The sequence below is a fragment of the Diadema setosum genome, chromosome 10 (assembly GCF_964275005.1).
Source record: "Diadema setosum chromosome 10, eeDiaSeto1, whole genome shotgun sequence".
NCBI lineage: Eukaryota > Metazoa > Echinodermata > Echinoidea > Diadematoida > Diadematidae > Diadema > Diadema setosum.
In genome coordinates, this window is record NC_092694.1 from 2,150,183 (window position 1) to 2,164,235 (window position 14,053).

Here is a 14,053-nt window from a genome sequence, read left to right on the forward strand (position 1 = left end):
TTCTCTTCCTCTGTCACTGTCTTGTTTGTCTCTAACCTGACATAAAAGGAAGAAGATGAAGAAAAGAAAACTTCTTTCTCTCCATACATCTTTGTCAGCTTCTCCTCCTACTCTCTCTCTCTCTCTCTCTCTCTCTACCAGTTCCAACCCCCTGCAGCTATTTGCTGACCCCATGACCTCGTATGACCTCAACAACATGACCCCCATGTAGCTGGTAGGCCTAGTAAAGACAGGGTCGCCTTGACTGTAAGGCAGAGTCCTGGGAAAAGGAATCTCTTTCCCACAGCTACACCTGTACCTCAAGACATCAAGTCCACAGTCCCTTCTTGTCTTTTGATATGCAGGACATTGACATGATCTCTACAAATTTCCAATACATCCTTCCTACTCTGCTGTTTTGATACATGATATCAAGTATTGCAAAGCGAGAAATGTTTGCAGTATGAATTTTTCATGAATTGGAGCCCGACAACCTTTTACGCGGCATAAAATTTTCACAAATTGCCACTTGCACTCAATGATACAGTGCAGACAAAATTTTTGCATGCATTTCAATTTTGCGAATCTTGGCTCGCACAAAATTTGTGAAATTAAAATCCATGTAAACCTTTTTAGTTTTACAGTAGATATTCGTAAGTTTCCTTTTTAAAGTGGCTTTAAAAACAGAAACATAATTGACATTATGTTGGTCTAGATTTGGGAGTAAATTGTTTATAAATTAGAATTATTGATGGATAAGCTACTAATTTTATATTATGTTAAAAGTTGAAGATTCTTACTTTCGTATCATTATGGAGACCATAGGCACTATGTATAGAAAAAAATGTAACTGCAACTTGAAGTTAAATTTCATATTTCTTGTTTCATTGCTTTGTACATCTGACTACTCTGTTGAGACTTCCTCCTCTTCTTGCACACATCAAGAGTTTAGGAAGTTAATATGACCAGTTACCATAGTAGATTCAGAAGAAAAGCCCACTTACAGTCAAGCCAGATAGACCAGATATCTCCCTTAGCAGTAAAGGAATGGTTGAGTGGTGTGGGATAAACATGACATGGATTTTAGCTGCATCAGGTGTATATCCCTTGGGCTCCTGCCTGATATTGTCCATCTTGTGATGTTCATTATGCTTGCAGTGACCTTAACCCACATTTGATCCTAACCTGATGATATTTCAAGTGTGAACACACCTCCATTAAACGGATGTTATTTTCATAGCTTGATAATTGTAGAACATACAAGAACATCGTTAATACTGCAGTAAATGCCTGAAGCGATTCAAGCGGCAGGAATATTCAATTTGCTGTAGGCCTAATTGTCTATGGCAGTCATGGGACTGGGAGTGTAAAGTTGTACCATTACGAAGTACTGATGCATTTTTGATATTCTTCTGACCTTGCCTATGTGATTGTGTGCACATGTCGGCTAGTTTTCTGTGACCTTGTGATCACTTTTTAAAGTACAAGTTGACCCAGTTTACGGTGATTGGATTGTGGAGGAAAGTCAAGTGCAAAGGTCTCCATGGAGATTTTCATGCCTCAGTGAAAGTAATTTCCCTGAGAGGCTGGTGTGCCCTCCATCTGCCAATACCTATAGATACCTGACCGCATTTTTAGGTGCATTAATTATGGTGGAGATGATGTCCGGAGTGTGAAGGGGACCTCTTCACCCTTATGAGATGGATTCGGAATACATCAGACCCTCCTCCCTGCCTCTGATCTATCCTCATCCATCTACCACTACCTGACAAGTATCCCATCACTTCTCATTCACAGCTCCTTGTAGCTGTATGTAGTCACACTTGTGGGGTCTGGGAGTCTCTGACCCAAGAGAGAGCTGCTTTGAAGGACATTCAGTGAAATAAAAGAAATTAGCAAATGAAATATTGCATGAAATCACGAAAGTACTGAGAATGATTTGATTATTTCATAAGGAAGCAATTTAAAGTTGTGTCTTGCTGTCACCTCATACAGCAAATTTAGTTTTGTTTCCTTTGATCCACATCAGCAGTACTACATTTTATATTTGTTTACAAAACAGCTCAGATTTCCCTTTCTCAACATTCAAAACATTTCCTTTTTGACAGGAAAGACATATCTACATGTATCAGGAAGTGGAATATTGTGTAGTATTTCTCATGATTGCCAGGGCTGGTTGCTTCATTCATGCAAATTTCAGGCTACGACGACCTCTTTAAGTCAGCGTATCTTAAGAAGCAGAATATGTCGGTCATGTGACTTCAAACAGTTTCTGTACTCGGCTGGGATATCGATGCAACGCGTACGCACTGTATGTGGAAAGCACTGATGCATGTGGTTTAATGCTAATCCCATGATGACGCCTCTTTTTAACAATATTAATGTCAATGAGACAAAGGCTACACAAATATAAAAAGTTCTAATTTTGCTACGTCCCTTCAATATTCTTTGTCAAACCATGCTGCCCTGTCAGTTATTTTTGCAAGGTAGTAAGAAATTATATCCTGCCCCAAAATAGACCTTTTTTTATCTTTTTTTTTGTCCTTTTTTTTAATGTGGAGTTTCCTTTAGTTGAGGGCAGATTATATTTAGCAGTGTTTATTTTACCAGGAGTCCCTGTGCAGACCATTGATGAATAGAGGGGAAGAGCTGATAAATCAGTTTTATTTTTTTTTTCATTGTCCCCGCCGAACGAGTTCGAGCAAGGGACTATGAAATGGGCTCCGTACGTGTGTGTGTCCGTGCGTGCGTGCGTGCGTGCGTGCGTGCGTCTGTCCGTCCGTCTGTCTGTGTGTGCGTCCGTGTGTGCGTCCGTGTGTGATCAAAATGTTCAATTTGCTACTTCTCTGTCATTTATGAGCCAATTTTGATTCTGTTTGCTTTATATGATAGCACTACATGGGAGCTTTGAAACTTCCACACATAATTTCAGTTGTGACCTTTGACCTATATTGTACATTTTGCTAAAAAATGCTACTCCTTCGCCATTTCTAACCTGATTTCGATTCTGTTTGCTTTATGTGATGGCACTAGGTGAGGGCTTCCAAACTTCTACACAGAATTTTGACCTTTGACTTCTTTGACCTTTGACCTTGATTTTTGACCTATATTGTACATTGGCTACAAAATGCTACATTGTACTCCTTCGCCATTTCTACCCCGATTTCGATTCCGTTTACTTTATGTGATGCCTCTAGGTGAGGGCTTCAAAACTTCTACACAGAATTTTGACCTTTGACCTTGATTTTTGACCTGCAATTGTATATTGTACATTTTGCTACAAAATGCTACTTCCGGCGGGGACATATATTACGCACCGCGTAATTTCTACTTTTCCTTGTTTTTTTAAAAATCAGAAGAAGGAAGGATAGCTGTTTGGAGTATTGTCAAGGTACTCTGGAATGGCCTGCCCTGGTATGACCTACAGTAGGACAATTAAGGACATGATATTTTGTAAGTCATCAAATCCAGGTTTCTTTGCAGTATACTAATTTGTACATCCTCAGAGAGCTACACAAATGCCTGCATTCTAAGGTGACAAGAAAGTCACAATTTGGTACGTTTGATGGAAAAGACTTGTGAAATGTGAAAAATACTTTCCCTACTCGCCCATAATTATGAGCAAATTACTGTACAAGAACTTGTTGAAATTGCTGCACTTTTTTACAGCCAAATTGCATATTTCTATAGTTTGTAAAAAAAAAGAGAAAGAAATCTATAGCCTGAATGAAAATCAAAAAAGCATTCCAAGTTAAATCCCATGTACCTAAATGTGACTGCCCAAAATGTTATAAAGAGACAGAACTTTTATTAAAGTATCCCTTGGAGTCAGTTTAAATGCAATTTATAGGGACTCAACAGATTCTCTATCCTAGGCACTGCTGTCTCAGAAATAATCATCTAAATGAAGTTTTTACTCCATTATCACATCCTTGTGTGCCTCGAAGAATGGGCGAACAAACGCGCGGCCCGTAAGTATAACTCGCGCCTTGCTTGCATTTGTATCGTTCTTCCGGGCATACAACAATATAAGTTTTCCTGTGCGAAACTTTTGTTGTACAAACACAGCACAAACATCACTCGACAGTGAAACCTCAATTCAGAGAAGGTTACAATAGGTGCAATCATATACTTGAATTACCATGGTATTAGATATCACAGTAATTTGTTGGCACCATTCTCATTGACAAAAATACCATGGTAATTTATTCATAAATGCACCATGGTGTGTCTAGTAGGCCTATTACAAAAGCGCTGCATATATTTCTATGGGGGAAAAGTTTGGGTTAGGAATAGGTTCAGGATTAGGATTAGGATTAGGGCCAGGGGAAGGGTCGAGGGTAATTGCCCAGGGGATAATTGCCCTACCGCTAAAACCCAATTACCGCACAAAATACTGTGGTACATTATTTCATCATTAATTTGAATGCTCGTAGTGACTACATGTATGTATGTGACAGTTTCACAGGCAAACATAGTGAGTGTGTAAGTTTGCTGTGATCTGGTGGTGACTCTTCAAGATGTTCCTACATATCTAGATACCAAAACTGTTTTTAATGGTGAAAAATCAAAACAAAACAAAGGACAAATGAAGACACAGGATACCTGGCAGAGTGTGCGTGGAGATCAGGTATTTATAGCCAGCAGCTATGTGTGGCTTTTGACACTTTACACATTTACCAGTAGGTCGAATAGCACTTTGTATTCAAGTCTCGCAGTATGTATGCAGTATTCATCAGTGTAAGGTGATATCAGAGCCTGAGTAGTCCCTTTAAGCGTGTCAGCATGAAGCATGTGTGATGGCGGGCCTGACCCATGTTTGCCCTGTAAGGAAATAACTGATGAAGTTCACACCAAGAAGGCTTGTCATCAGCGAAGGCAGGAAATCCCATCCTTTCCCCCTATCCCAAACCTGATCCATGCACGGAAAAGCAAACATATTAGCATAATATTCATTAGCATCATGTCTATGGAAACAAGGCTTTGAAAAACAGAAACTAAGAAAATAATTCCGAGAGAAGAAAGGATGTAAGCAAACTGCGCTATTTTGCCTTAAGCTTTGCTGTGACAGGTGATAGATATCTCACTGTATTAATGAAATTAAGTTTGTGTGGGAAAAATAGCTTGATAGCTTCACTGGTATACATGTAAAATGTCAAGACAGCGTGCTTTGTGAATGATGGATGTGTTTGTCACCTCCCTGCATGGTGTATTTCTAGCAATTGGATAATTGAGGAAACTCACTTGTAGACCCATGTAGCAATGGATAGTGAGGCTGATATTTATGACAGATGAGTCAAGTTTTTGGAGGTCTGAAAGTGTACAAGATGGAAATTATCTCTCAGTAAACCACAGAAACTGTAGACTGACAGGAATATTTTCCAGCATTTGTATAAAATGGATAGATCTACTTGTGTTTGGGAAGTTAATCATACAGTATGACCACAAAAGTAGAATTGGGTAAACTCTTGTCATTTTTAACCAAGACTTTGTGGGGGCATTGTGGCATACTGTAAAAGTGAATATAATCACGCGAACTAATTATATTCCCACCCACACATTGTTATTCATGCTGGGCTGGGTAAGATGAATTTTGCATGTTTTTAATTCTTCAGAATCAAGACATCTAATAGTGGTATATATTACAAGCAAAAATATTTATATGCCTTTATATTCATGGTAGCTTCTGGTTGCGCAAAATGTGCAAAAGTTTCAACTTTTGCAGTAATGGATAAGATTCCCGACTCCTGATCGGAGGACCAGAGTACCAATCAAGTCCAGTGCTTACGTCCTTGGACAAGATGCTTTTATCCACAATGTCCACCTTGACCTAGGTGCATATTGTATCTGGCAATGCCAGGGTAGATGATGGCAGGGCCCTCTGGTAGAACAGTGGCAACACTGAAGAGGCTACCCTGAATAAAAAAGAACTTGTAATTATCACACTGTATTGACAGCTTCTAAATCTAACACTCTAATATTAGGGCAACTTAAATCTACCAGAGAGATTACTACATGCCAAATGTTTCTTGCTGTGATGAAGACTACTCACTCACATCTTCCATCACACTTCCCGTGGACTAGAGGCCCTTCACTGTATGCTCTTTTATTGTCACATCTAGCCAGATCCAAGCAATCCGAGTCTGGACCCACGGCCATTAGGGTGTTGTGTGCCTCGAGCTACATAATTGATTCTTCAGAAGTATAGCCAGCGATTGGTATAGCAAGAGGAAAAATGATGTGAGACTCCTCCCAGTGAGATGTACAGGAACAGCAAGTTACAGCATCTGTTTTATGTTCTGGAAGGAGAAATCTGTGGGAATGAGATGCTTTTTGACAGAAATAACTCATTTTTCGGCATTCCTGGCACCCTTGTCGCCCAGGATGATACAGGAACTAGCAGAGAGAGCAAAGCCAGGAAAAGGTCACAACTTCAATTTAGAAAGTAACTGGTGCATTAGCTGTGTATTGTGACTGTCTAGCCAGAGGAGTATGGGCGGCGGTATTTTTGGAGGCAAAGATGCGCTCCTGTTTTCATTTGACATCCATGCATGAATCATGGAAGACGCAAGGAGCAGAGACAGAGCCCAGGTGGAAATGTTTATGCATCACATTCCATATCATATGTTTGTGGCTGGCTTTTCTGTATCTGCCAGATTTACTTGCAGTCAATTGGCTCGTTGATATCGGGGCAGCTGTAGTAGTTGGCTCACTGAAACTGATATCGCAAGTATAATTTCCCGCACCTTCTGCCAGTTTATGGGCATCTGTCAGCTTAAGCATCCTATTGGTAAAACACCTTATCACAAAGTAAAGTCCAGAAAGTTTTGTTCAATGAATAGGGGGTAATTGACTTTTGTTAGTTATGAGCATGAATGCGATTTTATGAAGTTGTGCTCGTTAATGCTCAGCATTTTCACAATGGTTTACCAAATGTTTGTTACGCTGTAATTAGAAATTCATGTTTGTTCATATTAGTAGTCAAAAGGGGCCTAATATAGTTCATATTATCACATCTCTGTTTGCAATGTTTTATGAAGTCAAATTTGATGGATGGATGAATGAATGAATGAATGAATGAATGAATGAATGAATGAATGAATGAATGAATGAATGAATGAATGAATGAATGAATGAATGAGTGAATGATTACTCTTTTGATCTCTGTGATTTTGGTGGTTAAATGTTGGCTGCCCTGCAATGTACCTGTAAAGGTGGTACTTAATTATTTTCCAACAAGACTTGCCTGTAAGGGCTCTCAGACAAAAAATGGGGTCCTTGCACTTGTAGTGAGTGCATGCTCAGATTGTGGCATTTGATGGGTGGAAGTAGGGCGTACATTGTGTTTTAACTGGCAGGAGGCTTGTACCAATGGAAAAAAACCCCCAAAACTGACACATTTATACTGCCATGTCAGCAGTGAATATCAGAGTAGTTCAGGTTAACATCTTTTCACTCCTTGCTGATCCCCTCATTTTTTTTTTTAAATGAAAATCAGTGGAAATTAAGAGGACTTGCACTGAAAGGAGGTATCAGTATTCGAGATGTGTGCCATATGAATATATTATATGAATCTCTGTTTCATGAGTGTGCTCCAGCATACATGCATTTTGTGCATTTGTCTTTGTAGTGTATAATGTTTGCGTGAACATGAGTGTTTATTCTTAACTAGTAAAGCTTATGTTTCATTAAATGCTGGTTCGGTTTTATTTAGATTGATTTGTGTTCCGTCTTGTAAGCATAACTTTTGATAGCCATGAAACATAGCAGTGTGAAAATATGATATGCCAATAACAGTGATGTAATATACGTATTACAGATGGTGAAATGAAATATTCTGTGAGCACTTATATTTCTATTAAGGGGCTTCAAGAGGGAAAAGAAGGATAAAGATTGTATGACTGTTGGAATGCACAACAGAAATATAGTTAACATGTATGTAATTACTTCTTTTTTTCAAATTTACTCATAAGAGGGCAGTTTTTATAATTCATATTTGCCACAATATTCACCCCGAGCAGTGATAGAACACATATATTTTGTTGGAATATTGAAAAATTGTTATTGAAAAAAATGTATACAGTGTATGTTCACCTATGAATCTATGTTTTCATGCATTTTTGCTTCATTTGTTCTTTTTTCAATTATTTTATCATTAAAGATGTATTTTATACCAATCTATCCAGTCAATCTACTGGTAATGTTGTACTGTATCTACTGAGTAGTTAAAGTGTGTTTCCTATAAATGCAAGATATGGATTGAACGTATTAGATGTATGGGAATGGCTTTGTTCGATGAATGCCGTTCTAATGATGTTTGAAGCCAGCTGTCACTATCTTAATCACGTCTTATCCTTGTTTGTCTTTGCTCTGTTCTGCTCACAGATGGCCCATGGTCATTCTACTTCAATGTCAAGTTTTATCCTCCTGACCCAGCACAGCTCAAGGAGGACATCACAAGGTGAACGATTCCTCTTTCTTTCCTCTTTTCTCTTTTGTTTCAAGGACTGCCAATCTGTCCCTCCTCCCCATACCCTTTCCCCTCCCAGCCCAACAACTATGCTTCAATGAAGATATTTGATCCAGTTTGCACACTATAGAAAAACAAATCTAATGCAGTACAAATTGCCTTATATGGGTAACAATGTGTGAGAGGCTTATGTGCCATGTTATGAACAAAGACAGTGTGGGGAGAGATATTCTTTTGCTACTTTTGTGACTAGCCCCTGAAGGACTCATAATTCAACTTACTTTTGAATGAAACCTAGGCATTATCAAAATCAACATCTATAGAATAATAAATATATGGATGATGCTTTAATAGCAGTACAAGGCAGCTGCCCTCACGAGGGAATAGGCCTTACAGTCAGCGTTGAAAAGAGTATTCAGAGTTAAAGTAAAAAGAGCATACTATTCCTGAGTCTCTCCCCCCACCCCCTCACCCCATATGAAACTGCAGTGAGATCATATCTCCCCCCTTTTCTGTCTTGGCAGTTGGAGTTTATTTTAGCTGGATAAACATTTCATTTCACGGCGCATAAATCAGGGAGACCGGTGGACGAGCAAATCGCTTTTTGAGTCTCAAACGTTCAGCAGGGAAGAAAAAGATGCCCCTTTGTACAGAGCGTACTATATTCAAGCATATCACATAAATCAAACCAGTTTCACTATTCCCCCCCCCCCCATCTCACAGTAGATACAGTGTGTGTATGTACGCTAAGATTTGCTATTTAGAAACACCATAGTGTAGGCAGAGACCAAAACTCTTTGTCTGATTCTGTGCCTTCTCATTTAGATTTAAGATGACATATCAAATGTCCTTTCCTGCAATGAAATTTTCCTTCCTGTTCTATACTAACTCATGTTACATACCCGGTTCTTCAAAAAGTCTCTGCATGAATTGTTACAACACTGCAAAGAATCTTGTGGTATGATCACCAAGACACCTTGCCACACTAAGCAAACTTCTCACTAAATATTTCATGAAGTATCAAGAGGAACTCTCATGTATGGTGTGGCGGTCTCCCATATGCACAACTTAATGACTTCCTCAGAGACGCATTAAAGGGAGTCTGTAGCATCGTTAAATCGTGACATGCACAAAGTTACATCAATGCCAGTCTTCCTCATGTGGTCTGGTGGAGGCATTTCACTTTCCTGTGCCTTCCGTTAAGTGCACTTTTCATTCCTGGGAAGCTCTATAGTCCAGTTTAAAGCCTTGGTTGGACCTTGGGGTCTCCTGGCGTTAAGTAACAGCTTCCATAATACTGAGCAAGCAAATGATATGATCCATGTTGTGAGTCTTTAATGGGTACATTTAAGCCATTAACCTGTTGAGAACGGGCTGATTTTACTACAACATGCATTTCCCATAGACACTTGCCTGAGTATACTCGGGACTCGTCCTCAATGGGTTAAAGACTAGTCCCGAGTATACTTGGGCAGGTGTCTGTGGGAAATGCGTGTTATACCAAAACCAGCCCGGCCTCGACGGGTTAACTGAGGGACCAATGAAGTGTGACCCCGGCTTCGCATGATTGCAATTCACAGAAATGTAGAGGTTCAAGGACTCTCTCTGTTCATGATCAGTATCAAAAGCCAAGGGAATATGAGGCACTCTAAATGTAAAGCTACTGCTTATGCAGGGATGCCACACACACACACTGAATATAAATGATTACTATAATGTAATTACTACAAATCTTCATGGAGTTTAATTTCAACTGCACTTACTGCACTTTCCATGGGTATGAGGTAATGGAACATATATCTTGAGATTATCTTGATATGAAGTTTGCTCCAACTTTTCACTTTCAGGCTGAGATAAAATTAGTAATACACTGTGATGATATTGAACATACTTGAATAATTTGATGGTATTATCAGATGTATGAGGAACACTACATTGATTCTGATCCGAAGCACTGATAGAAATCTGCAATATATCAACCTATGATTATATTCATCCCTGGTATAGTACCCCATATGTATGGCTCAGACTGCCACCAGCTGCCTTATGTATTTTAAATTTAGGGCATTTCTCCGATGATATTACTGTAGATCAATTTGTGATGTGCAACATATGCAACTCACTTTCTACAATGTATGTTTGTCTCAACCAAAACAAATGGAAAGTATGGTTGAGCCGCCATGCCTGCATTCTTTATCATGGGTTGGATTGTCGCCTGAGATAACTTTATTCTTCTCTTCACTGCCTCAAATCTAGGTATTTCCTGTGTCTACAAATCCGTGATGATATCCTGCGAGGGCGCCTGCCATGTTCGCTGGTAACACACGCCCTCCTCGGCTCATACGTGGTCCAGAGTGAGCTCGGAGACTACGACCCCGATAAGCATGGCCACGACACGGGCTACCTGGCCGATTTCCGCTTTGCCCCGGAGCGCAAGAAGGAGCTAGATGAGAAGGTCATGGAGTTGCACAAGACACACAGGTGGGAGAGAGGAAGAAGGTCGTAAGAGCGAGAATAGCGAGAGAGAGAGAGAGAGACAAAGAAGGAGTTTGAGAGACAAGTTGGTAGTCAGAGACTTTGTTTGAGAATGGGAATGGGAAGTGAATGCAAAGTTGTCAAAGGCAAAGATGTATACAAGCAGGATGAAATAGAAGAAGGAAGGGAGAAAGGAGATGTGATGTAAGGGAGACTTGGTAGTGGTAAGCTTTTTAGAGTGTCCAGAATGAAAGAGAGATTAAAACAAAAGGGAAAGGGATGAAGAGATGATACATGTTTTCATCTAATACAGTATACGCCATATATTTAGCGAGTCAAATTTTTTTTTTACAAATTGGGACTCCCCGACAATTTTGAGAATGGTTAAATTTATGATTGTGGAGTACAGGACTGAACAGAGAAATGTTTACCTGCACGTCACATTCATGTCGGGACTGGAGTTAATATTTTCCCGTGTTTTTGAATTCACAAATTGTATCCGACCTGTGTGTTCATGAAAATAAAATCCTTGTGAAGTATTTGGCATATACAGAAATTGAGAGCTGCTTTGATAGGAACCCAAAGTGGTGCAATGATACTTTGATTGCCTAAGCATGACCAGGAACTTCAAATGAAGCTGCTCTTCTTTCACTGTCTCTCTGTTCTCTGTCTGACTGTGTATGTGGCTAGGGGATGGTTTTCATGGGTCAATATGAGTCAGTCGTTGAATATAAACCTTCTCTCAAAGAGACAAGTTTGTCTGGTAACTGTTTGCAGTGAGGTAGGGCCAACTGAGGACATAACTGAGGATGTAGACCATGAGATATGCAAAGGTAATTATAAGACAGGAATTATTACTAATGATGACCCGGACCCGGGCTGCCCAACCTGGTGCACCCTTACCACTCCAGTGTATGTTACTGATTTCGAAAAATGTAATATGATATTTGTGATTGAAAGCCGAATAAATAATAATAATAATGATAATTATAATGAAAAATTGAATATGGACAACAGTAAATGAAAATTGTTTCCATACCCACAACCCCCTCTCAAGAAAGAAAAACCAGACAAGATTAAGAACAAAAACAATAACAAAAAAACCCAAAACTTTAATCAAGATTAGAGCCAGACATCAGCCATAAATAATCTCTATGCTAGGGGTTAGATGTTCCCCTTCCAACCTGATCAGATATTTTGCTTCTCTTATCTCTTTGCTTAAACAGAGGTCAGACTCCTGCAGAGGCAGATCTTCACTTCCTGGATAATGCCAAGAAGCTTGCTATGTACGGTGTGGATCTGCATCATGCGAGGGTAAGTCTACGGTGGTGACACAACATTTGCTCCTGCAACAATTGCTCCAGTCTAATATTGTCTCCAAGGTCTTCAGAGGGTTAGGGTTAAGGTTGTGATAGGGTTTTATGTTTAGTTTGATGTCAGGATTAGGATTAGGGTAAGGGTTATGTTTGTGGATAGAATTTATGTTTGGCTTAGAGTGCAGATATTTTATGGGAGCAATTGTCGCAGGAGCAAATGCCATGGAACCGTCTACAGTACCCCTCTCCTCCCACTTCATTCAGCCGTCTCTCTAACCACAGCCAGCCAAAACAACCCATTCTGAAAGGAAAGGAGTGATCATTGTTTTGTGATGGAGAAAAAAAAAAAATCCCTAAATGTTCTCAACCGTGTAGTCTTTTATGTGAAGACTTCCTCATGCGTGACCGTGTGGGTTTTGCCATTCTCTCACAGTTGCATCATTGTGCCGGAAACATGTCAGCTGTGTGACATCCCTATATAAACTCTATTAGAATAATAGATGTAGATTGCTTTTGATTAACGACATACAACTAGTATCTCCTAGGCATGTCTACGTCAATGGGTATCTAGTGGTGTTTTGATTTTCAGTGACATATCAAGTAAGAAGATCAGAGTATCAATATGTTGTTTATCAAGAAAACAGTGAATGAGGTTGGAGTGGTTTTATATAGAGAGGAAATGATAACAGACCTAAAGTGGGCAATCATTAGTAAGAATTCATGCATTTAAAAGGTTGTAGCCCATGTCATGTATTAAAAACATTTTGAGGAGGTCTTGTACAGAGGATGTAGATCAAGTGAAACCCAAATTGATCTCTTTGTCCAAGATCATTCATGTTCCAAGTTTTACACAACTCAATGGGTGAGTAAGTGCATTATGGTCAAATATGTGGCTACAGTTTGTACTTTAGGTGAAGAGATAAGGCATCTCTATTAGAACAAGGCTCTATGTGAATCCATTGTAAACTGATGCTGTTCTTATTCAATAGCCATTGTCCGGGACCTACTGAATTGTCGTCGGACAAACATACAAACAAGAAATATTTGCATCTTTAAGTTTTGAAGTTGGATGATAAGAAATCAGTTGAATACATATCTCACAGTCAATTTAATGTTTCACTGCTTTACTGTTCCTCTGGACTGTGGTACTTTTACATTGTATGTCTTTGTAATGTGACTCGAGCTCAGCAAAGATCACTGTTTGACACACTCTGTCAACTCATTGTTATATCCAGGACTCGGAGGGAGTTGACATCATGCTGGGAGTGTGTGCCAATGGGCTTCTCATCTACCGTGATCGGCTGAGGATAAACCGCTTCGCCTGGCCCAAGATCCTCAAGATCTCCTACAAGAGGAACAACTTTTACATCAAGATCAGACCAGGAGAGGTGCAGTCAAATGTTAGAAAAATGCTAACTTCTAAGAAATTTTTAGTTTGTAGTCCCCCTTCACCCATTCCCTTTGATAGTCTGAAGTTCCCATAGAGTTTACAAAGGACTCACCAGATTTCAGTGGACTGTGAGTTAACCTCTGGTTTGGATGGTATTGCCTTCTGCTCTTACTTTAGATTTGTCTGAGAGTGCATGCAAATAGTGGATAAATGTAAGTACATTTGATTATTTCATTTTAGGAGGGCTTTAGCAAATTTTGCTGAACAGCTATAAGTTGAAACTTTAAGAGCGTGCTGCATTGACGTAATGTATGAACATGAAATTGTGCTTTATTTGACGGATGTAGCTGGTCATCTTTCCTCAGGCCTTGGTCAAAGATAGACATACAATTGAACTGCTAGAAGCTTCTTGGACTCACTGGA

The 14,053-nt window shown here is 39.5% G+C and overlaps 1 protein-coding gene across 1 annotated transcript in view; it reads left to right on the forward strand.

Moving 5' to 3' along the window:
- The window catches only part of LOC140234506 (band 4.1-like protein 3), a 106,166-nt gene that overhangs the window by 36,980 nt on the left and 55,133 nt on the right, over positions 1-14,053 (forward strand). Inside the window, exons 6-9 of the mRNA XM_072314547.1 lie at positions 8,365-8,440; positions 10,706-10,930; positions 12,151-12,238; positions 13,476-13,640. Of these exons, the coding sequence (XP_072170648.1) occupies positions 8,365-8,440; positions 10,706-10,930; positions 12,151-12,238; positions 13,476-13,640 (554 nt within the window). The remainder of the gene's footprint in view (positions 1-8,364; positions 8,441-10,705; positions 10,931-12,150; positions 12,239-13,475; positions 13,641-14,053) is intronic.